The sequence below is a fragment of the Lissotriton helveticus genome, chromosome 7, assembly GCF_964261635.1.
Source record: "Lissotriton helveticus chromosome 7, aLisHel1.1, whole genome shotgun sequence".
NCBI classification, from domain to species: domain Eukaryota; kingdom Metazoa; phylum Chordata; class Amphibia; order Caudata; family Salamandridae; genus Lissotriton; species Lissotriton helveticus.
The window spans coordinates 716,973,517-716,999,236 of record NC_136068.1 but is presented as its reverse complement, the minus strand read 5'-3'; the positions used below and the strand labels follow the sequence as shown (position 1 = coordinate 716,999,236).

Sequence of the window (25,720 nt, the reverse complement as noted above, 5' to 3'; positions counted from 1 at the left end):
AGCGTTGACCTGCAGTAGCGGATGAAATTAAATGGGGCCAAGCCAATGAGGGAGTTGATTGGGAGGCTGCAGAAGAGCAGCATTCCACTCACTGATTCCCCAGCACTGTGTTATTAGGTAAGTAGTCCTTCTGATGACTTCAGCAGTATTAACTCTGCCTTTTTCAGATGCAAATCTGATCATGCCCCCATTAGTATAGAACATGCTGGCACATAAAGCTTATGGACTGACAATTGGTGTCAAGGAAATGGCCAAAACCGAATTGTGTATTACACTTGCACCTGATCTTTCCTATGGTATTGCCATTGCCGCAGGTATTAATGTAATGAGTTGTGCAGTATATTTTGCATGCTTTACTAAGTTAAAGCACTATAACTTGGAATTATTTCAAGAGCTGCTGAGTTCAGAGTATCTAACCCACACCTGCCCCCTGAGTAATCTTTGAGCTTCTTGATCTGCTACCTTGACAGCTAATTGCCAAACATGTGGTAGTAGGTCGACCGCCAGTACAATAGAGGTAAAAAACAGTCCTCTCGATTCAGACCTGGAGTCTCGGAGTAACCAATGGCTATCAAACTTGTTCCAGTAAGACTCTTGAAAAACATTGTTCCAACCTGTTGAGAAATAACCTTTTTAAGGGCAAAGCATAGTAATTTTGAAAGAACACCAGTGTCCATTCTTTTCTAAAAACATCAGAGGTTCCCTTTTTTCTGGGCCTATCTGGATTCTCCACAAATTGCAACTAGTTAAGATACAATGATACTAAAGGTCAGGGTTTAAACCCAGTCTAATTTGTGATGGAAAATGTCCATAACCGACCTCCATGCCATTTGCCTGGGTTGTGATTACGACTCCGAATCCTGAGTCGTTTCAGAGCAGGCACCCTAAGGCCATTAAAGAGAGAAACGTAGAGTTTGTTATGAGGTCAAGGATAGTGGAGGCAGGCATAGATGTGTACTCTATTCCAAGGTGTAAGAAAGTGCCCTCTTTTTGCATGGTTGCCCCCACTTTTTGCCCAACTGCTGATGTACTTTGAGTGTGCCCTGGGGTCCTGCCAACCAGGTACCCAGGACCGATGTTTTGTCTAAGCTGCATTAAGACAAAACACGATTGGCACTCTTTGGCCACGTCAGTCAGCCTTGAAAATGGTACCATAGGTACCAAGGGCACTGTGACCAGGGAAGGACTCTAAGGGCTGCAGCACTTATTGTACCACCCTTAGAGGCTCTGTACCTTTACACACACACACAGTGCCATTGCAGACTGCGTGTTGAGGTGCAGAATAAAGTGAAGAGTCGACATGGCTCACATCCCTGTGTGCCACGCCTACAACCTACTGCCCTGGCATAGGTCAGCACTAGCTGGGTGCACTATACAAGTGGTGAGGGTACAGGTGCATGAGCCCTGTACCCCTACAGTATTTAAGCCAATTCTGAGACCTTGTAAGTGCACTAATGCCATTAAGAGTATATGGTGCTGGGAGTTTGTCATTATGAACTCCAGAGCACCATGGTGGCTTTACTGAAAACTGGGACGTTTTGTGTCAAACTTCTCAGCACATTAAACCCACACTGATGCCGGTGTGGGATTTAATGAGAAAATTCACTCGGAGAGCATCTTGGAGAAGCCCCCCTGAAAAAACAAACTAACTCTAGTGTCCTGGCTGAGTGGCTGCTCGCCAGCTGCCAGCACCAGACATGTTTATGGACCCCTGGGTCAAGAGCCTGCTGCTCTCAGGGGTCTGAAACAATGCACATCCTGGGATGAGGTGCCAAGCCTCCTGCACCAGGATGGGCAGGATCCATGAAGGGGAAGCTTAAAAGGCTTGCTGACTTTGTGAGCTACCCCAGCCATTTGCTGCTTTCAGCAACTGTCCCCCACTGGTACTGACCCCCCCACTTTGGGTGGGAGAATCAGCGGGAAAACCAAGTGAGGAAAGGGAGGTATGCCCACCTTTGCCAACCTCACTCCTCAGGTGGGGGAGGAGAGGTGAAGCACAACTCTCAGTCCCAGCCATCTTGCAGCTGGGGGGACCCAGCCAGCCAGAGATAGTCATATGCCTCCTCCCACTGGAGGGTGTCATAATAGCGGGTGTACCCATCCCAAGGAAGGGACCCATTGGTCCGGACCCTTACTTACCTGTAACACCCCTAAATCTAGCATTTCGAGGCAACCCCGAACCTTTTCTCCTCAGTCAAGAACCGACCAGAAGAAAAGGAGGACCTAAGAAGCTGTGCTGACCTAAGAAGCTGTGCTGAACTAAGAAGAGGAGGACGTGCACAGACTTGGCCCCAGTCCTACCGGTCTGTCCGCACCTCAAGCCTGCTTCAGCGAAATCCTGGTGTCGTGCAGCCTTCAAGAACCTGAAGGACCTGCCCTGCCTTCCAAAATCAAGACTTAGTCTCCCATGAGCACCGGATTTGCTCACCCACAGGCTCTGGCTCCGGCCAAATCCACGAGTCTGCACCCAACACCAACAGCCAGAGTTCGAGTGGCCCAACACCACGAGGCGGTCTCCCTGGCGGTCTAAGAACTGGTAATCGCTGACCTCCCTCAAATCTCCAATCCACACCTGCAGCCCCTTTTTTTAAGGATCCCCCCAACCGCCACCTGAGCTGGTAAGAAAACCCGACCCCAAAAACACCCCTGCATCTGATGACCCGCTGCCTTGGGAGGCCCAGCCGAGGGTGTTCCAGCATCCCAACTTACCTCTCCAACTGGTGGTCATCTTCAGGAGATCTTTGTCCCGAGCCTGCAGTCTTTGTTGCAACCGGAGAATCCCCATTGAAGACAACAGTGTGCATCCGAAGCAAAACAGCACCGTTCACCCAGCCACACCTGCGCCGCTACGGGTGCTCTTTGGGTGCTAATTCGGATCCCTCTTTGCCCTGACCCTAACACCAGGAGCTTTGTCCCACAACACACTGAAGTCTGGCAATGTTTGTCTTCAAAATTCTTCATGACGTTGTGCGTAAATTAACAGGGTTTCGCAGGAACCACTAACTGTCAAACCCAAACCTGCAAGAAGGGACCCCACTGTAAAGAAAACATTTTTAAGGTATTTCATTTTATGCGTTGTATGGCCAGGAACATTAATCCATCAGTAGAATTCAATCTACAAATTCTTTAATATTAACGGTTTATTTAAGTTGGAAAGCTCGGGGGCTTTACTGTGCCTCCTTAGTCCATCTGTAACTCCGTGTACCATTTGACAGCACCATAATATTTGAACTGAAAGCACATTTCATGCCTGTTTTGGTAGAACAGATCTTTCTTAATATAGGTTTCATGATTTTTCACGTTCAGTGCCATTAAACCTTATAGTTCTTGCTTTGGTACAAAGTTAAATTTAAAATTTGTGTCTGTGGATGTAAATTGATAGGGATTTAGAAGTTAGCACAGTTATCTATAGTAATACGATTTAGACAGTTAAATATTGATTTCTACTCGTTGTCCTTGATAGTTGAAGGCATGTTTGGCTCAGATAGATAGGTATTATTATTTTAAGTAGAACTGAAGTTTTGGTACTGGATTGTAGAACTGTTTAAGATACTCGAAGGAATGACGTTTTCACTACAGTACCATTTTGGCACTGCAGCTGAAATCTAACAGATGCATTATTAATCCTGCTTTTTCATTGAGTCTGAAATGTACTTTTTGCTGAACATAACGATTCACTGGTTGCCAATACGTCTTATTACATTAATGTTCTTGAATTGCAAGTGTTTAACCTTAACTTATAATATGAGCAAGATTGACAATTAAAATTATTTTAATAGTTAAAGAAGAGCAAGAATCTGCCGAAGAGATGAATGATGATGAGCCCATTAAAGCTAAGAAACGGAAGTAAGTGGGTTGTAAATTACTTTGAGTGGGGATTGTGTTTTGGGAACTTAATTATGTGTTTGAAAATATTTGTCTCTAAATTCATACTAAAATGTTTTATGTTGTGCTCTAAAGCCTCATGTTAGAGTAGGCTGCATTATGTATTTTGACAACGTTGATGTATGCAACCTGTTAAATGTTATTCATGATTAAGCTAAGCTGCACTGTTGTCTTTGAATTTCAAAGGTGTCATTGTCTTAGTAATGTTGTCTTCAGTCAGCAGGATAAGTGATGAGTCATATTTTGAAAAAGTCAGCGCACTGATAGCGCACTTTTAGAGCTATTATGTATTTTATTTAATTTTTTACTTAAATCTATGGTGCAAAACTGTAAATGGAGTTCGTTTGAATAGGAACTTAAGTGATTTAACAATGCAATTCAGTTCATGATTCCTCTTCACAAATGAGCTGGAATGTTTCGAAATTCAGTGCCTGATTGACCTACTCAATTGACATAATTTCTTCCTTTTCTCTTCAGTTTACTTAAATTTCTTTTGCATACTTCCATCGACCATTTTTCCCCCAGTCTGTACCAGCTTTCTCGTTGATGGCTTTCTACTGTCTTAGTCTGTTTTAACTCTTTGGTGCCCACTCATTTTTCAGAAGGGGCATGGCATCCAGTGTAGTCAACCCACATTTGTGGTACTCTTCTCATTCGCTGTTCTGACTGTAAATGTAAACTTGCTTTAACAGCAGTTATTAAATGTTGCCGTTTAACTGTAAATCCAAGGCACTTGCACAACTGTGGCTTCTTCAGTGTTTTTTGTGAAACCAAAATGGCCAGTTTGAGATGTATTGCACACATCAAATTCATTTAAAGGCTGATTAGTGATGCATACAGAAGTCCTTGTCCACCAAATATAATTTTTTTCTTTCCTGTTAAAGCGGAACCAATCTCAAAGTCACATGCAGAAAAAATTGCCTCCTACAGGTATACTAGTATAACAATCCAATGCAATAGGTGCACTTCTTTAAAAGTCCAGTTTATGCTAAGTCAGTCTGTAGTGTTCCATTTTAAAGTGTTTGTCTGTTGCTGCAATTTTGCTCTCTTTTCTAGTTATGCTTTTAATATTAATGTTTACACTTTCTGTTGATTAACAGCAAATTACTGACATTTCTGGCGGTCTGAATTTGACAGTGTAAAGTAATGTCCCAGACTGTGCTGTCCATGACCAAAGTGCACAGGTTATTACATCACAAACTTGTCCGATGTTTATTTAAGGAGAACCCTGTGTGCTTTTCTTGCACGCCATTTTGAATGTAGGAAACTTCCATGTATACTGAAATTAAACTGAAATATACTACGTGTTGTTCCAAATAAGTCACAAAACTGTTTCATACAGCAGTTCAAATGGCATTTTGTAAACTGAAAACTAGATTGCAATGGCTCTCTAAAGATGTCTAAACAAAATTATTGACTACAATATTTCTGCTTAGTTCTATTTTTCTTGAACTTGCCAAAATAACATTATTTCTGCTTGATATTGTACCGGCAGATTCCTCACCTGTTGAAGATCCCAGGTGCAAAACTAGATCTGGACATTTTTCTTACAATGTCAATAGATGGAGCTGACTCCATCTCGATACCAGAAGTAACACTATTTTGACCTCACTGTGGTAGTACAGAAGAATTTGCAGTGTGTTGTACTCTCCTTTGGTCTCACAGGCCCCTCCGGTGTTTACAAAAGGAATGACGGTGGTAGCAGCACACCTAGGCAGTCAACCACCACCAGACTATGACAAACCTCAGGTCATTCTTGGGGTTCACTATCAGCGGGCCAAAGTCTCACCGGGCTCCTTCTCAGACGCTCCCCTTCATAGAAGCCATTCTGGACGCATTGCAATTTCATGCTTTCCTTGTGGAAATGAGAATCCAGGGCATTCAGGTAATGATCCTGTTCTTTGTCCTGGATTTCAGTGAGGTTGACTCTCTGGCTACTGGGACTGATGGCATCCTGCTGGTCATGCACATCAGGTGGCATATGCTGGCTCTGCAGTGGGATTTGAAGTCTGTGGGTCACATATCAAGAGGACATATCTGACCACTCCTGGATCTCGGAGGAGAATACGATAGATCTGTATTGGTGATTACAGGACCATGATTGGGTCAGCAGCCAATCTCTGTCCCTACTCCACCCAGAGTTGACAGTAGACCGATGCATCGCTTCTGGGTTGGGGGAACGGGTAACATCTAGGAGAGGTGGATATCCGAGGCCTCTGGCAAACACTCAGCTCCATATCAACTTCCTGGAACTGAGGATCATGCGCTTGGTGTTAAAAGCCATTCTTTCATCAGACTAGTGCATGTGCTTGCAGACAACACCACTGCCCTGTGGTATTGCAAGAAACAGGGTAGTGTGGGACCGTTTGCCAGGAGGTGCTAGGCCTCTGGGAATGGCTGACAAGTTCAACCTTCAACGACCAGTGGATCATGAATGGGAGTGACACCCAGGTGTGGCGCAAGGTCCATTCCGCAAATGAGGAAGACCTAGTCTCAATATTTTCACCATGTTGAGAAAAGGCAATGTCCGCAGTTCTGCAGGTTGGACCTTCCAAGGCGCCTCTCGTCAGGGGACACTTTCTGCCTAGATTAGATTTCTAGACTCCTATGCCTCCTCAGTGATAACACTCCTGCCCAGAGTTCTGAAGAAGATCAGTAACGACTGGGCCAAGTGATCCTGATGGCCCAAGTTTTGGCACTGAGAGTATGGTATCCAGAACTCCTGGGCATTTGTCCTCCGATCAAGCTGTCCCTCCGGAAGGACCTGCTGTCTCAAAAAGAGGGTAGTGTTCTGCACCAGAGTCTTCCCAAACTCCTCCTTCATATTAGGAGATTGTATAGTGACAGCTGAACACCTCCGACCTGCCGAGACAAATTTGTGGGTTGGTGCTGTGCACGTCAGATTGACCCCCTCAAGGCCAAGTTAGCTGACGTTCTGTTTGTTTGGTGTCTTGCCCTTGAAGGCTTTGCTTAGGGCACAGTTAAGGGTTACCTTTTGCCTCTTTTGTGGTTCTTATGGTTGATGGACCAGCCCTCATTGAAGTCACTAGTTGTGATGCAGTTTTTGACGGCCTTGAACGCTTGTTTCTTCCTTCTCATTTTGCAATGCCGCTGTGGGACCTTAACTTTGTCCTCACATATTTGATGCTTACTCTTTGATCCGCTTCACTGCTGTTGCTTATTCTCAAAGCGCTATCCTTGTCGTCATCACTGCTGCGTGATGAGTAAGTGAGCTTTAGGCTCTCTGTGTACACCACCCTCCTTTCAAAAATTGTGATGCTAAGTTAATCCATCACATCACCCTGCTGGTGTTCTATAATATGCCTCACCCCTCTAAGGATGAGGAGAGACTTCATCACTTGGACCCCAAAAGAGTGCTGAGCTTTTACATTGATCATACTAAAGGACACCAGGCTTTTGCTGGGTTCACTGCTGTGGAAAAAGCCAAGGCAGTGCAGAAAAGGATCTTCTGTTGGATTGTACTCTGCTTCAAGGTCTGCTACACATTGGCCAAAAACAGTCTCCAGAAGGTCTACAAGCCCATTCCGGATGAAGCTACTACCACTGCGTTGGCACGCAGAGTTCCTGTCCTGTATATCTACGTGGAAGCTACATGAGCGTCGCTCCATACTTTCAAAAAGCACTACTGGCTGAACAGCCTGTTATGCCGAGTGCAGCATTTCGCCTGCTTGGCCCTACATGACTTCTTGGTTTGAGCCAGTTCTCGAACCCACCTGCTAATAGGTACTGCTCTGGTATCTATTCAAATGGTCAAACAGTGAGGAATATGCAGTTTGAAGTCCCTATCAGAAGAACAAGTTAATTACCTTTGGTTAGGCTCTTTTTGGTAGAGCCTCTTACTGCAGATTCCTTAAAGACACTCCAATCCTTCCTATTCTGTGAATAGAGTATTCATTGATAAGATCCCAAATTAAGGAATCTGTATGCTGAACAAGGCCAATTTGCTTTTTGGGCTGGAGATTGTTGATAATCTCAAACAAGTGACACCTAAATAGGCTGCACACGTCCTTTCTGGAGCAGAAGTACTGCTCAAACGTTTCTGGTTTCAGTCCGACGTCTAGGTTACATTGAAAAGGTGAGAAATCTGCGATCAGATAGTGTCCTCAAGAAAGAACGTTACAAAATGTAAGTAACTTGTCTGTTGCTCACTTGCATGATTTCAAGATGTTTTTTGTGGGAGGGGCGAAGGTGGAGGCAGCATCCCTAGGGGAAGTCCTGACAAATCCTAAAGTGATAGAGCACAGTTCCATCTGCCCCCACCCACTCAGATACAACACTTGTAGGGAGGAGGATAAAGGCCTTCCTAAGCATCTGGAAGGCCATCACATCAGGCAAATTGGTGCTAAATGTTGCAAGACACTTGTTGCATAGAACTCATACAGACACCTACTACAGTATCCCCAAAACAATAGACACAAAAATGTTCAAGGGCAGATGAACCTACAGGTGATTCAGGAACTTTTACAAAAGCAGGCTACCAAGTCATTGCCTACGCATCAAAGAAACACTGTAGTCTACTCAGTGTACTTCTTGGTACCAAACATGACCCTTGATTCCACATGCGTTAGAGAAGTTCAGAACATCCAGCATGGCATGTAATCCCAGTGGCATTCTGGTGGCCACGTCAAGCATGATTCCCTCGCCTAGTACAGATAGCATGGGACACATACATGAAAATGCCATTACACAAGAACACCTTGTCAATGCAGGGGGGCATGGTTTTTATCCGAACAAGCTACAACTTATGACCTGGCTGCTGTAACAGAAGAACTCCGTCATCTACAGATGCCTGAGAAAATGCTCAATATCATTATGGAGGGAAGTAGACCATCCACAAGGATGTGCTATGCTATTAAATGGGAGAGAAAGCTAGTGTTGTGCCCCATGAAAGTTTTCAGCTCAGCATGTCAAATGGCACACGTAGTGGATTGCAGTTTGTCTTGTGTGTCATTAAAGGCATACATCCTTGATTGCAGCTTATTCAAAGGGAGGCCTCACAAGATTTAATTGCCATTCCTGTAATCAAATGTTTTATGCTAGAGGATAAGGACTCTTCCCCTCGGGCACACTTCCTACTATACAGTGGAATTTGAATTTTAGTACTGGGTGTTGGAAAATGCCCCTTCTTTGACATGGTCACCCCCACCTTTTGCCTGGTATTTGATGCAATTTTGACTGAAGTGCACTGGGTTCCTGCAGACCAGGGCCCCAGTACCAGTTCTCTTTCCATAAAACAAGGTAACTGCTCAATTGTTCCTCAGTTGACAAGACCTTTAACACCTCTAAGTCCCTAGTAAATGGTACCTCTGGTACCTAGGGAATGGGTACTACAGAGGGTCCCTAAGGCTTCAGCATGGATGGTGCCACCCTAAGGGACCCACCACATACTTATGCAGACTGCCATTGCGGTCTCCATGTGATGGTGCAAACAAATGTGAAAACACAACATGAGACCCATCCTGTGTGCCATGCCCACAGGAAATGCGTGCAATATCTGTAAGTCACCCCTACAGCAGGCATTACAGCCCTAAGGCAGGCTTCTTTATATTACATGTGAGGACATACCTGCACGAGCAGATATTTCCTCGTGGTGTCTAGTTCAGTTGCTAGATGGTGGACAGGGAAGCCATCCTAAGTGTATGTACGGGGCACTGGTCATTATGAGTTCCCCAGCTAGATGATATGATGGCTTCACTAAAACCTTTGGTGTTTGGAATCCAACACATTGTCCTACTAAATCTATAATGATGCCAGTAGTGGATTTATTGATTAAGATATGTATTACATGTGCCCCCTGAAACCTACCATCCTCTTAGTCGGCTGGCTGACTGGTATCTTCTGGCCTGCCACAACAGGCTAGTTTCTGACCACCCTAGAGGTGAGAGCCAGTGTTCTCAGAGGTCAGAAACAATGCTGGTTCTGGCAGGAGATGGTTGCACCTAGTCCAGTCGGATAGCTAGTGAACCTACATACCAAGGCTAGAGGCTCTGCCGCCTTTGATATCCAACCCTGGCTTACCCCATACCTGGGAGATGCCACTGCCTGCCCTGAGGCTCATCTGGCACCAGGACAGGCAGCATGTTGCACCACCAGGCTAGTCACACCCCTAAGGTGGGCTGCCTGATGTGCTCCATGAAGGAAGGATTCCACCATCTTGGCCATATACTAATTGTCCGTCGAAACGCGTCGAAACTAAGGGAATAGCACAACACTATTGATTTAGGAATATTCTGACTGCTGCTGAATATACCTCTTTCGTACCTCCCTTTGTAGTCTTAGGAAATGGATTGGATGAATTCATGTATTTGATTTGTTCCTTTTGATATATTTTCTGTGTTCCCAAGTTTTATATATTTTTAAATTTGTTTCTTTTTAATTGTTTTTAAATGTATAAATAAACTGTGCATACTGAACTGATATGTTTTTACATAATTTTGTTACCTAATTCATTGCTCTTAGCCTTTATGTCTGAATAATTGTTGTCTATTCTGTTTGTATTAGTTGATGTCTCTACATTTAATGTGCCCAAAGGGAATTTCTATTTGACATAAAGTACAGTCAGAGCTTACAGCATTTAATTAGCGCTCACCCTAATAATAAAGGCTTTCAGTTAATGAACCATAAATACTAGTTTGAACAGCATTAACGTAGGGGCAAAAATATTACCGTAACTGCAGACCGTGCCCTCCCCTAATCCATAATGTGGTACTGCAAACTGACAGCCAAAGGGTTTGTGCTGCAGGGGGTTGGGCCTACTAGTCCTAAGGACAAAATACACATGAAAACATGTTGCCCTTGACCCCAAATAATATGTCCTGGGCGTCGGGCTATAGGAATTCCACATCCCTGCATAAATATAAGTTTGACTAAGAACTACATTATAAATACTACTGTGAAAGCAGGTGCACACCCGTTTACATAAATCCTTTTTGTCCCCAAAGTAAAGACATTTTAATAGTGTGAAGATGTTTTTTTTATTACTTTAAACGTTTTCTGAGTAACAGCAAGACATGACAGTATACATCTTCATTGCCGGGATGTACAAAGAGACCGTGATTACAACATGACGAGTCAGTCTTTTCAGTTATGTTACCAAATACTTTGTCAGGAGGGTTAACCAAAGCAGGCAACAATAGCACAAACTAAAGCACAGAGCAGGTCACCTCTATCATAAAGCGGGCCCCCCAGAAGTTCTCCCCGTTGGATGGCTCTGCAGCACCCAGCAGTGTAGCAGCGTAACCTCACAGATCCCTTGCAATGCCTGTTCCGTGTTAGTACGCCTAGACTTCCTCATCATTACCTGCAGCAGCATCAGCACTTCCAGTCGCGTTATCCTTTGTCAGTAAATGTGTCTTGTAAAACAACCAGATTTTTCTGGACGACTGCGTAGTGGAAGAAGTTTGCTATAGAGCTCTGTTTGCGTAATACAGAACACCTTGCCTCTGGACCAGTCCACGATCATGGGAACTGGACATTTCAGCCAACATATTGCCACTCTGCGCCTAGCAATTAACATACTTATATCTACCAATCTGCAAATTGCTTTAGGGAGTGGCTTGGAGTATCCCAGCAAAGCGAGCAGGGGATCCAGTATGAGTGGCATATCTATAATGCCTCCTAACTCTCTAAACACTAGGGCACAAAAGGTATTTATCCCCAGGCATAACCACGCTAAGTGTAAATAATCTGCAGTTCTTTTTTTTACAGCGGTCGCACTTCGACGTGTCAAGCAGACCCTATCTACCTAACCTTTCCGGTGTGTAGAGTACACCCTATTTAAAAATGTTAAATGGATAAGCTATGCCTCCCATTTAGCGAGATCATCTTCGTATTTTCGCAGCAATATTTCCAAGTTGTGTCATCTTACTCTTTCTCCAAATAGGTTTGCCCAGCAAGCCTCGCCTTGGTGTAAAGGTTTTCTCGGTACCCCAGTGCTGATTTATAGATTTTGGACACAGTGTGTGTTGGTGTGTCTGCTTTTTTTTTGCCTGTGAGGTCTGCCACTTCCGGTGGCTCGTCTAAATGGCTGCCTATTATTTCCGCAAGTGCATGTAGAGTTCTATGAAAGTGAAATCTGTGCAACAGTGTTGTCCTAAGGTCGGACTTCTCACATTCCTCCCATGTCTTCACCTTTCCCTCTAGGAACATATCTCCGATCTTCTCTATGCCCAAATATCCAAGCACCCTTGTAACACCTCTGTCACGGCACGGAGGCAACCACTGACACCATTCCAAGGGAGCAAGCAGGGAGTATAGTATTGCCCCAGCTTGGAGCTTCAACAGGGGATGCCATGCATACCTAGTCTCATTTATGGAGTTAAGAATCCAAGTCCTGCAGTCTGGCAGTGTAAACCTAGCCGGTAGCGAGCACAAAGAGGTCGCCACCTGCTCTATCTGAATATGTGGGGTACTTGGCGAGCCATACATCCATTATTAGGCATGGGCACTTTGTGCTGCCCTATAATACAAATCCAGGTCCAGAGCACCCAGTCCCCCTAGATGGTAAGGGAGTGTAAGGACATCCCACCGGACCCTGGCTTGCTTCCCTGCCCAAGCTAATTTTATCAAAAGCGATATGCCTGTGCAGAAGAAAGACTCAGGAGGACCATAGGAATATTAGATAGAAATAGGAAACTGGGTAGTACCACCATTTGCATGTTTGAGATTTGACCCAACAACGGGGGCAGTCGGAGCCATCTTTCTATCTCATCCTTCAACTTACTGATAGCTACTCCATAGTTCTCACAGAACACTACATTGGAATCAGTATGAATCTTTATTCTCCGGTATCTCACTGGGTCTGTTGTCCTCTGCAGTGGGTAATCTGACGAATAGGGCACAGTAGGAGGAGTAAGGGGGAACATGATCGATGGCGACCAATTCACCCTGAGCCCCGAAATCGTGCCACGCTTCACTATTTCCCTTAGTATAAGAGGCAGATTAGTCTCAGGCTCTCTGACATAAAGTAGCGTATTGTCAGCGTACATAGGGACTATCAGGTCATACGCCGGGAATCTTATACCCTTTCTACTATGGTATTCCTGCAATGCACAAGCCAGTGGTTCCGCCACAAGCACATATAAAATCGGGGACAAGGGGCATCCTTGCCGCGTGCCCCTGGTAATACATATTGGGTCAGTAACTAAGTTGCCGATTTTTATTCTGGCAGATGGAGAGTTATACAATACTCCCATCATTTGTAAGAATATCTCTCCCAGCTCCATCCTCGTCAAAACATGCCTCATGAACAGCCAGTTAACCGAATCAAAGGCCTTCTCCATGTCCCAGAATACCGCTACTGCCTGTCCAGTGTGTTGTATTACCCCAAACACCGTTCTTACGTTATAAGTCCGGTTCCTGTCTTGAACTAATTCCGCCTGCTCTGCTGCCACTAGAAACTGAACCAGTGGTGCAAGTCGGGTTGCCAATATCTTGGCATACAGTTTAGTGTCAACATTTAATAGCAACAGGGGTCGATACGAGGAGCAGTCAGACGGGGGCTTGTCTGGCTTCAATATCGCCACGATAACCGCTTCTCTCATCGAAGGTGGCATAACCCCATCCACCACCATCTCCTCAAATAGCGTAGCCAGGTGCGGAACCAGCAGGTCCTTAAATTCGTTATAGAAGTTGACAGTAAGGCCATCTACCCTGGGGCGTTTCCCGATTTCATCCCCGCTAACGCAGATATTATTTCTTCCTTCTCCAGCGGATGCATTAAATACTCACGATGTTCATTAGTAAGCCATGGCAACTTAACCCGAGTCAGATAGTCCAGCATTTCAGTCTCCACAAATGCATTTTGTGAGTCATATAATGATGAGTAATACTGTCGAAACCGCGCAGCTATCTCGGTATCGTCCGTAATAGCCTCTCCCTCAGCCCCCTCGATTTCCGACACCACAGGAGCTTCTTAGCGCTGGTTCAGGAGTGAGGCCAGCACAGCGCCCAGGCGCTCATCTTCCCCATACGTACGTGCTGTCGCGTTTTTACCTAAATGTTTATGTTCAGCGTCCGCAGTATCATGATATTCTTCTATTAGTGTTTTAAACGGTGCTGCGACAGTTTCATTCGCTCCGTCTAACAGTTGGTGTTCTAGCACTTTAAGCGAGCTCTCCAAATCAGACAGCTTCTGTCGGATCGACCAAAGCACTCCGGAGTGTTTAGACATTGCAATCACCCTGCTATAAACCTTAAACGTTTCCCAAATAGTTGCAACTGTATCCACCGAGCCAACATTACTAGTGAAGGTGTCTCTAACCTCGGCTATTTCAGTCTTAAAGTCCGTGTCCAACAGTGAATATGGGGGAAAACGCCAAGTGAAAGGAGGTATGTGCTAAAAGTATAGGGAGTGGTCCGAGCAGGTGCGAGGGAGAACCGTACAGTCGCGTGTGCGGGCATAAATATCCTGTGAGGCTAGCCAATAATCTATCCTTGTGTGCAAGTTGTGAAATGCAGAGTAATGGGTATACCCGCCCTCCTGTGGTCTCCGCTGTTGCCAAACTTCATATAGGTCGAATTGCATCATTGCATCTGCAATAGCCCATTTACCAGAATCAAGTCTAGCCCCTTTCCCGTACAGCATGATATGACAAATCTACCCTCCTGATCTGTGTCCAAGGGCTCCAGCGTGAGATGGGATTTAGGGTTCACCCAAGTAATCACTCCCCTTGCATGTGTTGTGAAGCTCTCCCCGTGTGTCGTCCCTAAGAGACCTCTGCTGCGGAACATGCAACTATTTAAGGGCAAGTGCGACTCCTGTAATAATGCAATGCCTACCTTATGCCGCTGCAAGTACGCCATGACCTTCCTTACTTAACTATACTCATTGAGGCCCCTTAAGTTCCACGTCAAGACCCGCTGTGTACTGTGTAGTGTTGTCGCACACACTATTGGTCAACATCCCGTCTTCTGTGCAATCAGGTAGATGCTTGACTGCGATTTTGAGACATCAGTAAGGTAACCCATGCCCTGCCGAAAGGTAACAACTCTGAAATACCTGCATTGTCAGTCTCAGGACCCTTTACCCCCCCCCCCCCCCCCCCCCCCCCCCGTCCCAGGCCAAGCATTCACCAACTCCGCAATGGCGGTACCCCCTCATATAAACACCAGGCATCATAACAAAATCACATCAAACCGTGTCGCGTCAACAATAAGTGGGATAAAACTCAGATTGTGGTGCACACCCGTGAACGGATGTTGCCTACCTCAACTGTAACTCCACTTTGGTGGGCTATCTGCCCGTTACCATCTGCCATCAAGTCTATATATTGCATGAGAAACTTGCACAAACATCGTGATAAAGCCCCATAGCACCTTTCTGTAAAGGGCGTTCTACACCTCCCAGCATACAGTCTGCAATCTGGCCACAGTCACAGCACAGGGGATGTGCCCCAAGCCTCCCAAAAGCAGTAGCTCAGTTCTTGTCATAAACGCCACAGCTGAGCATGCCACAACTTGATCACACCCAAACAGCCCTCAAAATGTCCTCATCTTATCTGATAGTCCAGATAAGTCGCATGGTAGTCCTGTTCATCCAGAGTGCCTCCAGTAGTTCCCTCCGAGGCATCAGATTCCGGGCTTCTGCGCCGTTCCTTTGACCATTCCTTTAGGGCTTTTTGCAGCACTTTGGGGTCAGTGAAGATCCTGGATTTCCCTTGTCTGTTCACCCGCATCCTCGCCGGGTACAACATGGCATAGTCAATATTTTGGTATTGCAGCTGACGCTTGAGTGGGGCAAACTGCTTGCATGCTTCTTGCACTCGAGCCGTGAAATCAGGGTAGAGCCAAATATTGGAGGTCTCAAACTGCAGGGATTGCTTCTCCCGTGCCACTCTCAAGGCTGCATCACGGTCTCTATAGTTTAATAGCTTAACGATAATGGGCCTTGGCGGGGCTCCCGGAGCAGGTCTCTACGACGAACAGTGAAGAGATCGTGTCAGAACCCAGCAAGTTGTGCAGCAGTTTCTCAACCAATAGCTCCATGTTCCCAACCTGCGTGGATTCTGGTAAACCCGTAATACGTATGTTACATCTTTGGGAACGAGCCTCCTCTGCCTTATCTTGCAGGGTATGCAGCGCTCTACGCATCTGTTTTTGCGTAGTGTCCAGATCTGTCTATGGCTCTTCAACTTCTGTCACCCTGCGTTCCGCCATATCCATCTTCTCCACCTGTTTATCCATCCCCTTTGACATTCTACCCATCCTGTATGACAGAGTTCAGTTTTGCGTCTATAGCAGACATGCTGTCCTGTAGGCTTTTCTGCATGGCTGCAAGCATGACACGAATATCTCCTTCAACCTGCTCCTGCGTCGTCTCTTGCGCGCTGTGGCTCCCTTCTGGGGTATTATCTCTGGTCTTGGTTTTCCGCTGCTCAAAGTTGAGCTTAGGTTGAGCATTATCAACTTTCCCCATTATGAGTGAGTAGGGTCTGCTGTCCCAAGACTCTCCGCCGTTGTGCAAGAGGTAGCAGGCCAAGACCCCTCTGGCTTTTGGGATGTTATTCTTCGCTGCGGAGTAGCCGCCTCAAACGCGCTGCAGTCTCCTCAGTGCAGTCGTCTCGCTGTCAGGATGGCTCGCAACCCAGTCGGAATCTGTTCCAATGTAGGTCAGATAATTGTGCTGGGGCTGTCCCCAAGACACCTCCCCAGTGCATTAGTAATTCTGGGCCTCGCGGATTCACACCATCGCAGGCAAGAGTCAGACCCCAGGAATCTAGACAAGGAGGTAGGTGATCCTCCGCTGCCTACCAAAGCGCACACTGTTCGTTGGGGGCTCCGCGCGGTGGAGGCGCAGTCTGACAGTAGTCTCAGCTGGGCCGATGTAATGGCCTGAACACTTCTGTAGGTCACTAAGTTCTAGGGGAGTGCCTCCACAGGTTGCTCACCTCCGTGTTTCCCAGTGCTCCCCACAGTAAACGTAACTGTAGCACTGCACCAGGCGCCCAATCCTTATTGCAGTGGCTCTGTGCCCCCACGAGCAGTTAGGCCCGGAAGACAGTGTGTCTGCGAGCGCTGCTCGAGCCGTCTGAGGGCAGACTCACTTTACCGCTCCTCCAATGCCACTACACAGGCTGATCAGTGTCTCTGGCGTACAGGCAGCTCTGCCTCGATCACTTCATGCACGTTTCAGTCAGCCAGGCCGGAGAGCTCCAGGCGTCGGCGGCGCTTCACGGAGCAGTCGCAAATCGATGTAGGGGGCCAGGCGCAAGCGCCGCACTGTCTCTCACTGGTATCTCTGCAAACGCCGCAGCATACATCCACTGTCGCCCCAGCTTTTAGTCGCTCTCTCCAGAGGTGCTGTATCGGTGTCCCCAGGCAGCGCACCTCCATTACTGCCCCACTAGGCCCCGCCATGCAGTCCCCGCTTCCAGGGACCCATCCGGCATAGCGTGGTCTCCGGTAGTCCCCGCTGTCGTGGATGGAGTCAAATGGAGCAGGACACGTTCCGATGCACAGGGCTGTAAACTTCTAGCCGAAAAGTTTTTTCAAAGGCAGGCTTTTTGATGAATATGTGGATGGCTCGATGGAGTGCTCAAGTTAGGCGGCCATCCTAGTTTCAGGAAAGCTCCGCCCCAAAGTGTCCCAACTTCTTACAGTTGAAACACCAGGCCTGTAGGGGTCAACATTCTTTCCCTTGTACCTCCTATTGGACTGGGAAGAGTTTTGGGACCCACCCCACTGAGCAGGTTTTTGAGGCCCTTTTGAAGACTCTGGCTTTCTCACCCCCTTTCCCCTGGGGAGGTTTTGTAACCCCTTTGTCTTGGTCACCCCCAATGGCTGTTTTTGTTACCCTAGTCTTGACCCAGTGGTCTTCCTTCTTTCCCAATTCTTGAGGAGAAATTAGACCAAGTCTACCAAATATTGATGTAACTTTTCAATTGTTCAATTACTTAAAATATGTTCCTTCATGAATAAATTGTAAAGTCCATTGAAAACATGCACATTACTTCCAGTTAACCTTCTAGTGTCTTAACTGAGTAGTCAATCAATCCAGGACTGATTTTGGTTTTTGTGAGCCCCCCCCTGAACCCCCAAATCGAATTCTATATTCTTCAGTTGAGTCCAAAGCCTTCAACCAGAGTATTCTTCATGAGGTAATGAGACCTAGCATCTGCCCCTGTAAGGGTCAGGAGTCTGTCCCTGCAAGAGCCAGTGAAGAGTTCTCAAAGGAGTGCCCCCCGAGAGTGACTTCACTTTTCTAATTTCACAGACCCTCTCAAAGGCTGTTAACCATTTTGTGATATCAATTTAGCGACAATCCCTTTGGGGATTTTAGAATCATAAGATTGCTCTTCGTCCTTAATATGTAAGTTGCTGCCACCGATAATGGGTGCTAGGCCCATCTCTTCTCTTTTTCTAGAGCCAGGAGTCTGGTCTCCATATCCAATCATTCTGTCAACCTTACTAAAAGGTTGGTCACCTCATTGAGGGTGTCCTCAATGTCCTCGGAAGCACCAAACCCACCTGTGGGGGCTCTAGGTGCTGAGATGTGTATTCTTGGAGTCAGGGTCACCTGGACCCTTTTCTCCCTATGAAGTGGGGGTTGGTGGGAGGGATTGGAAGGTATCCTCATCCACTCCATCTTCTTCCCCATCTGAGATGTCTTCACCATTCTCGAAGGGATGGTTCTCAGCATACCCTGCCAACAGCTCCTAGAGCTTTTGTTTGGAGGAATGGGACCCCATGTTAGGATGTTTAAGTTTACATAGAGACCGTAACTCCCTAAATTCTAGTAGGGGTGAGGTTGAGCTCCTGAACCTGATTCTCTGTCGCCATCTTCACCAAAAGTTGGGTTCTTGTGAAGAGACATTGTAAAAGAAAAAACTCCCAACCCCCTTTGACCTCTAACTAAAGTGAGCTTTAATTTTTCTAAAATTCCAAAGGGACTTAAGTAGGAAGCTGGCTCTGTATATACTTTACCAAATTAAGGTATAGTGTGCACAGAGTCCAGTGGAACCCCAACGGTAGGCAGAGGTAAAGTTACATAACACCTCACTCTCTATTTGCGGTAGTGTGGTCGAGCAATAAGGCAGTATCAGAGGACAGTGTTAAGCATTTGTTGTACACACTCAGTCAGCAAATGAATTCACACACTCAGACTGAACTTCAGACCAATTGGTGTTGTATAAAAATATTCTTTTAGTAATTCTATTTTCTAGAACCAAGTAAGCCTGGCACAGGTAAGCAATACTTACTTTACAGTAGTAATGCAGTTTGTAAATGGTTTGAATTGTAATTGCATATGCACTTTGTTTTGACTTACAGTATGGTTGCAGAGAAATGCAATACTTAGTAAATACAGTACAAAGACTTGAATGGGCTTTTCAGTAAAATACCAGGTAATGTACTTTTTAGATTACTTTTCTTACTCAGAGTAGTATACCTGGACACTATTCTGGGACATTTCCTGTAAAGAGGTAAGTTAAATAGTTTTGGTTAAATAGTACAGTTTTAACTAATTTATTTAGGTTTTCAAACTCCACGCTTAGAAACGTTTCCAAGAAAAACAGTCAATGTTATCCTATGGAGGAAAATAGTGTTCTCTGTTTTGAGGTAAGTATTTGGTATTGGGAGTTGAGGTTCTGGGGGGTAGAGTCAGGGGTCCCCCAGGGTGAGGGATGCACACTTGTTCCACCCTCAGCAGCACTAGGGCAGCCAGGTGCAGAGTACTGAGTCCCAATGTTATCCAATGGGGGATAGGGGGCCTCCGGTTGGTGGCTGCTGACGAGCAGGCCACTTGGTTGGGGGAGCAAAGTACCTAGACTTTAGTTCAGGGCAAATGGGGAAACAAAGTAGCACCAAAGGTACACCCTCAGCAGCAATAGGGCGGCCGGGTGCAGGGTGCTGTTTTGACATCGGCGCCCTGTTTGAGATGGAGAACCTTCGGTTTGCAAAGGCACTGCAGGCTTGGGGACTTAGGTTTTCTGGGTGCGACTACTACTTCCAGAGTTAAGTTGGAGGCTAGTTAGGCACCGTCTCTTTGCCCACCCAAGGCCGTGAGGCGTTGCATGCAAGGGTGCCTTTTTGGATCAGATCTTCTTACGAGCTCCTGGTCGCGTTTGGGAGGAGGGGGGGACCAGCCAGATTTTGGCTGCAGACGTGGGCTGGAGGCTTGAGGCAGTTCAGGTGTCACTGGATCTTGGGTTAGGATTGCTGGGGGGGGGGGGGGGGGGAACTCCTCGTGGTGGTTGCCCACTCGAGCTCGGGCCGTGGACGGCGGGTGCAGAGTGGAGTGTATCCGCGTTGTCCAGTAGAACCAGAGGTGGCAGATTAACAAATCCGGTGTCCACGAGAGACACAGTCTTTGAGATTGAAGGCAAGCAGGTCCTCTGGGGTTTTCGAGGTCCTGGCTGCAGGACAAACCGGGGTTTCGCAGGAGCAGGTTCGAGGTGGAGACAGGCCGGTAGGGCTGGGGTCAAGTCAGTGGTCGTCTTCCTCTTATCTTCTGCACGGGTGCTCGGTCCTTCTTCTTTTGTAGTTTCTTCTTGTCTGAGGAAGCAAGGTTCAGGGTTGCGCCTAAATGCTACATTTAGGGGCGTTACAGGTAGGTAAAAAGGTTGGGACCAATGGGTCCGTTCCCTGGGGTGAGTACACTCCCATTTATGGGGGGAGAGGGGGGCATAAGTATTTACCTTGTTGGCTGAATCCCCCCTCCCTCCATCTGTAAGATGGCGGGGACTGAGAGTTGCGCTTCCCCTCGCCTCCCCCACCTGAGGGGTAGAGTTGGCACACCTGTCCTTCACTTGTTTTTCCCGCCGGTTCTTCCGCCCAAAGTGGGGGCCAGAAACAGTGGGGACCAGTTGCTGAAAGTAGCAAGTGACTTGGGGCTTGGAGAAGCTCACAAAGGCAGCAAGCCTTTTAAGCTTCCCCCTTCGTGAGCCCTGCCCATTCTGGGGGAGAAGGCTTGGCACCTCGTCCCAGGATGTGCATTGTTTCAAGCCCCAGCGAGCAGCAGGCTGTCGACCCAGTGATCCAGAAACATGTCTGGTGGTGGCAGCTGAAAGCAGCCACTCAGCCTGGATACTAGTGGTAGGTTAGTTTTCAAGGGGCATCTATAAAATGCCCTCCGTGTGCCTTTCATTAAATCTCACACTGGCATCAGTGTGGGTTTAATGTGCTGAGAAGTTTGATACCAAACTTCTCAGTTTTCAGTGTAGCAATTATGGTGCTGTGGAGTTAGTTATGACAAATTCCCAGCACCATATACTCTTAATGACAGCCCTGCACATACTATATCTAAGAATGTACTTAGACTTTGTAGGGGTACAGGGCTCAGGCACCTGTAACCTCACCACTGGTATAGTGCACCCAGCTAGAGGGGTGACTGATCAATGCCACAGTGCGTTGTAGGCATGGCACACAGATGTGTGCCATGTCAACTCTTTACTTTGTTCTGCACCAAAGCAAGCTGCCTGCAAAGACTTTGTGTGTGCATGTGTATGTATATATGTATATGTATATATGTATATATGTATATGTATATATGTATATATGTGTGTATATATATATATGTTCGAGGCATATGAGCTGCAGATTACACACTTGAGCATAGATCGCCACCTATTGTTGGGCCCAGATGTTTGCACTTGTTTTTTGTCCTGGAAAGTCTTTGGAAGTCACAAGATAGGTGACTCCTCCTTTGGATCATATTTCGCATGGGCTTCTGCTCCATCCCTAGATTGTTTTTTTCGCCATCGGGCTCGGCTGTGTTTTCTGCGCTCCAGTTTGGTACCGTTACCGTTTCTTTCGACGCGCGTTCCTTCACTGTTTTTGACGGTATTGTCTCGGTTGCGTTTCCCAATCGACGCGAGTCTCAACAATACCGAAGTCTTGGATTCCTGTCGTCGACGAAGGCCTTCGGGCCTACCTGGGCCTTATCATCTGGCTCATGGAAAATATGCCATTTAAGAATTGTCCTCAATGTGGGTCGAAGTTTCCCCACACCGATCTTTGGAGCACGAGGCTGGAGACTGTTCAGCTTGTGCCTCTTTCCGCTCCAAGAAGACGATTCGGGACCAACGAGCTCGAAGAACCATGGCTCGCTTGTCATCTTCAATCCCCGACATCTTCCAAGAGGGCGTCGACGTGCCATAACAGGAGCGGGTCGAAGAAGGCATCGTCAGCGCCTCCGAAGCCGAGGACTCAGACGTCAAGGACATCACTCCGGCACAGAGGGTCGCAAGTACAGACGTCGACCCCGACCCCCTCTCGACACCATCAAAAAAGGCTTCGGTCACACCTTCACCTTTGGGCCCAGGTGCTCACCGAGAGACTGCTTCCCATGCCCCGCCTCGGGCCCGGTAAAGAAGCCTACCAAGCCTTCCGGCCACTCTGGCTCGAGTCTGCCTACCCTTGGATCAGACACACACCTACCGGCACCGGAAAAAAAAAAGCCATCCTCTTCCTCATCCACGCCGACTGCTGCTTCAAAATCCAAGCACTCGGCGCCCAGGACTGGCACCGGCTCCTCGACACCGAGAATACACTCTGAGCCAACCAAAAAACTGCCACCAAAGGGCCCCAGACTCCCATGCCTCAGAGCCGAAAAAGGCCTCGGAAGCAAGGAAACAACCGGTTCCACCGGCCAAAAAGTGCACGATTCTAAACCAAAGGAACATAGAACCGCTACTGAGTCGGTGCCGAAAAAGCCTACGGAACCAAAGACCTCGGCACCGAAGGATCTACCTCCCACAGAAGAACGGTTTCGACCAGATCCTACCCAAAAAACTCTTGTAAATAATCCCAAAACTGGTCATTTGGCTCTTAGCACAAAGAAACGACCATTAGACACTCCTGCACCGGCTCCTCCTCCTAAAAAGAGACATTGCAACCTCTCCATTAAGGATCCCTTCTCCTCTTCCTCCACCACCTCCTCCCCCACCACATCACTCTCCTACACCATCTCCAGTAGAAGATGATGATGAGGGTAACACCACTGATGACACAAGGGGAGGTGTGGACGATGAACCACTAGGACATCCTAGTCCTCCTGGCTCCCCAGACCGCTGGGATGATTATACCACCCCAGACGGCTACCCCTCCATGCCTTTCCCTCCAGAGGATACTATGGGCTTTAACCAGCTTGTCCACAGAGCTACCCAGTACCATGGGGTTGACCTACACACAGACCCCGTGGAGGAAGATTTTCTCATGGACCCTTTTGACACCACACAAGTCCACCTCAATTTTACCCATTCTTAAGGGGGTCATTAAGCATGCACCAGAGGTTTTTAAAGATCAGGTCAGGGCTCGAGTCTTCAACCCCAGGATCGAGAAAAGTATAAAGCTGCCCCTACTGATCCAGTCTACATTAAAGGCCCAGCACCACTAAACTCCCTTGTAGTCTCCAATGCGCGAAAAAGGGCCAATTTCCAAACATACGGTGATGCCTCACCACCAGATAAGGAGGCTAAACTCCTGGATGCCTCTGGCAAATGAACGGCATCACAGGCAGCAAACATATGGCACATTGCCAATACTCAAGCGTTAGCTAGATACGACGGGGCACAATATGCCGTCCGACACAACAGATCCACGAATGGGAAGTTAATCTGCAAGTTCTTCAACCGTTCTTTCAGATGTGGGGACAACCACAAATAGATCTCTTCGCCACCCACGAAAACACCAAATGCCCAAGCGTTGCCGCCAGATATCCACACCCATTGTCCAAAGGCAATGCGATATGGATGAACTGGTCAAGCAGATTTGCGTACGCTTTTCCACCTCTCCCACTCATTCCACTAGTGGTGCGCAAACTACAGCAACATTCCCTAACTCTCATCCTAGTTGCTCCATCTTGGGCAGAAAACCATTGTACACCACATTGCTGGAACTTTCCGTAGAATTGCACCACAAGCTACACCTCTCTCCACGCCTCTTAACCCAGACCAAGGAGAGATCAGACACCCGGACCCAGCTCAGCTCAACCTTGCCATCTGGCTCCTGAGGTCCTAGAATTCGGTTACCTTAACCTTCCCCCTGACTGTATGAATGTCATTAAAGAAGCTAGATGTCCTACCACTAGGGCAGAGGTCTTCAAACTTTTGAAGGTTGAGCCCCCCCCAGCTGAATTTTTTTAGATGTCTGGCCCCCACCCCCTGACAGAAATTTCTGGAATCCGGTACACTACATAATCGACCGCCACCCGCATATCCCGGGCCATATCCGGCAAATAATGCTCAAAACAATGAGTGTTTTCTACTTCTCCATGAATTCCCTCACTACCACTCGCCAACAATGCATCACCTCATCTCTCTATAGCACTTTTCTGGCAAGCATATACTTTTCTTTATAGTGCTACTCAGTTTCATCATACTTTTTTTTTTAAACTTTATTCGTGAATGTACATGTCCATCATAACATACATTTACCATAGACATGTCATACATCACGGTTTTCATTTTTCTCCCAACCCGTGCTTAAAGTTCAGGGCTATAACCATTCGTATTTAAGGTTCAGTGTCGCTCCCAGGAACAATAGCCTCCGTGAACTTCAGAGGTTGTGTCCCCCCCCCTCCCCCCCACACCCTTTCCAACTATCCCACCCCCACCCGTCAACTTTGGTGCTTAAGTCCTCCTGTCTACTCGGTCCGCGCTCCCCAGCATTGTTCTTTCTCTACCAGGATGTGCAATGAAATGAGTCTCAACCAACCCCCACACATCTTAGTGCCTGTCTCGTGCTAACACAGTACCTCCAGGCCTCAGTATGCTCAAGTGTCCTGGGACTGGGGCTGGTCAATGTCTTCCAATGCTAGGAGCATAGTCTCCCAGTCCAGTGCCATCGGGATTTTCCGCCTCCCCCCTTCTTCCTCCTTTCTAAGGGTGGCCCTCTCCGCTCTGCCCCATTTCACTACTTCTGCTCGCCTCGCCTGCACCCCAGGCGCTCTCGGGGATTTCCATTGCATTGTGATTTTCCTGATCGCCAGGAGTAGGGCCAAGTCTACAAATTTCAGTTTGGGCTTCAACCTCTTGGGTCGAGGCCTGGCTCCAACCAGACAATACAATGCACTGTCCTTTACCTGAATCTGGTTACCTCTCTTAGCGTCTGGCACACCTCACACCAATACCCACGCAATCTCGGGCATGACCAGAGGATGTGGAGGAGGTCCGCCTCATCCGATCTGCATCGCGGGCACTGGTGGGAGGCATTGGGGAACATCTTGTGTATTCTCTTCGGGGTGAGGTATGCCCTATGGAGGATCATGGCCTGAATGTATTTAAATTTTGTGTTTCTGGAGACCCTCCTCGGGTGTTATAGGGCCACCCGCCAGGTCGTGTCAGTGAATTTCTCCCCAGTGTCTCGGGACCAGAGCTCTCTTAGGGTGTCGAGGGATATTGCGGCCTGGGCCCTGATTCCGGTATACAGCCACCGTACCAAATGTCCACCGGTCCCCATGTAGTGCATTAGATGTACTAGTTCATGTTGTTTTGGGCGGGTGCGTTGAGGCGCCCAAGTCGTCCTGATGTAGTGAGAGATCATGGCGTGCAGTAGGTAGTGTCTGTCCGAGATCCCGGTCACCTGCACGAAAGTGCGTTGATCTAGCAGTATGTCGTCACCGAAGAAGCTGCCCACCTCTTCGATACCATTTGCCGTCCAGTCCCTAAGGGCATGTCTAGTGAGTCTTCCCTGTGGTGTCGGGATACCGAGCAGTGGTACGTTGTCTGCGTATGGTAGGGCGGTGGGCGTGTAAGCCAAAGCCTTCTTCCAGCATAGGAGGGCAACGCGGAGCAGTGGGTGGCACTCTCGCGGAATTTTATTTTTGGGTAGCAATAAGGTATGTAATTCCCCACGGTCTAGACGGCCCGCCGTCCAT

At 47.4% G+C, this 25,720-nt stretch overlaps 1 protein-coding gene across 1 annotated transcript in view; it reads left to right on the top strand.

Moving 5' to 3' along the window:
* Positions 1 to 25,720, top strand: part of TCERG1 (transcription elongation regulator 1) — an 800,085-nt gene that overhangs the window by 426,635 nt on the left and 347,730 nt on the right. The window contains exon 11 of the mRNA XM_078653039.1: positions 3,780 to 3,846. Coding sequence (XP_078509165.1) covers positions 3,780 to 3,846 — 67 coding nt within the window. The remainder of the gene's footprint in view (positions 1 to 3,779; positions 3,847 to 25,720) is intronic.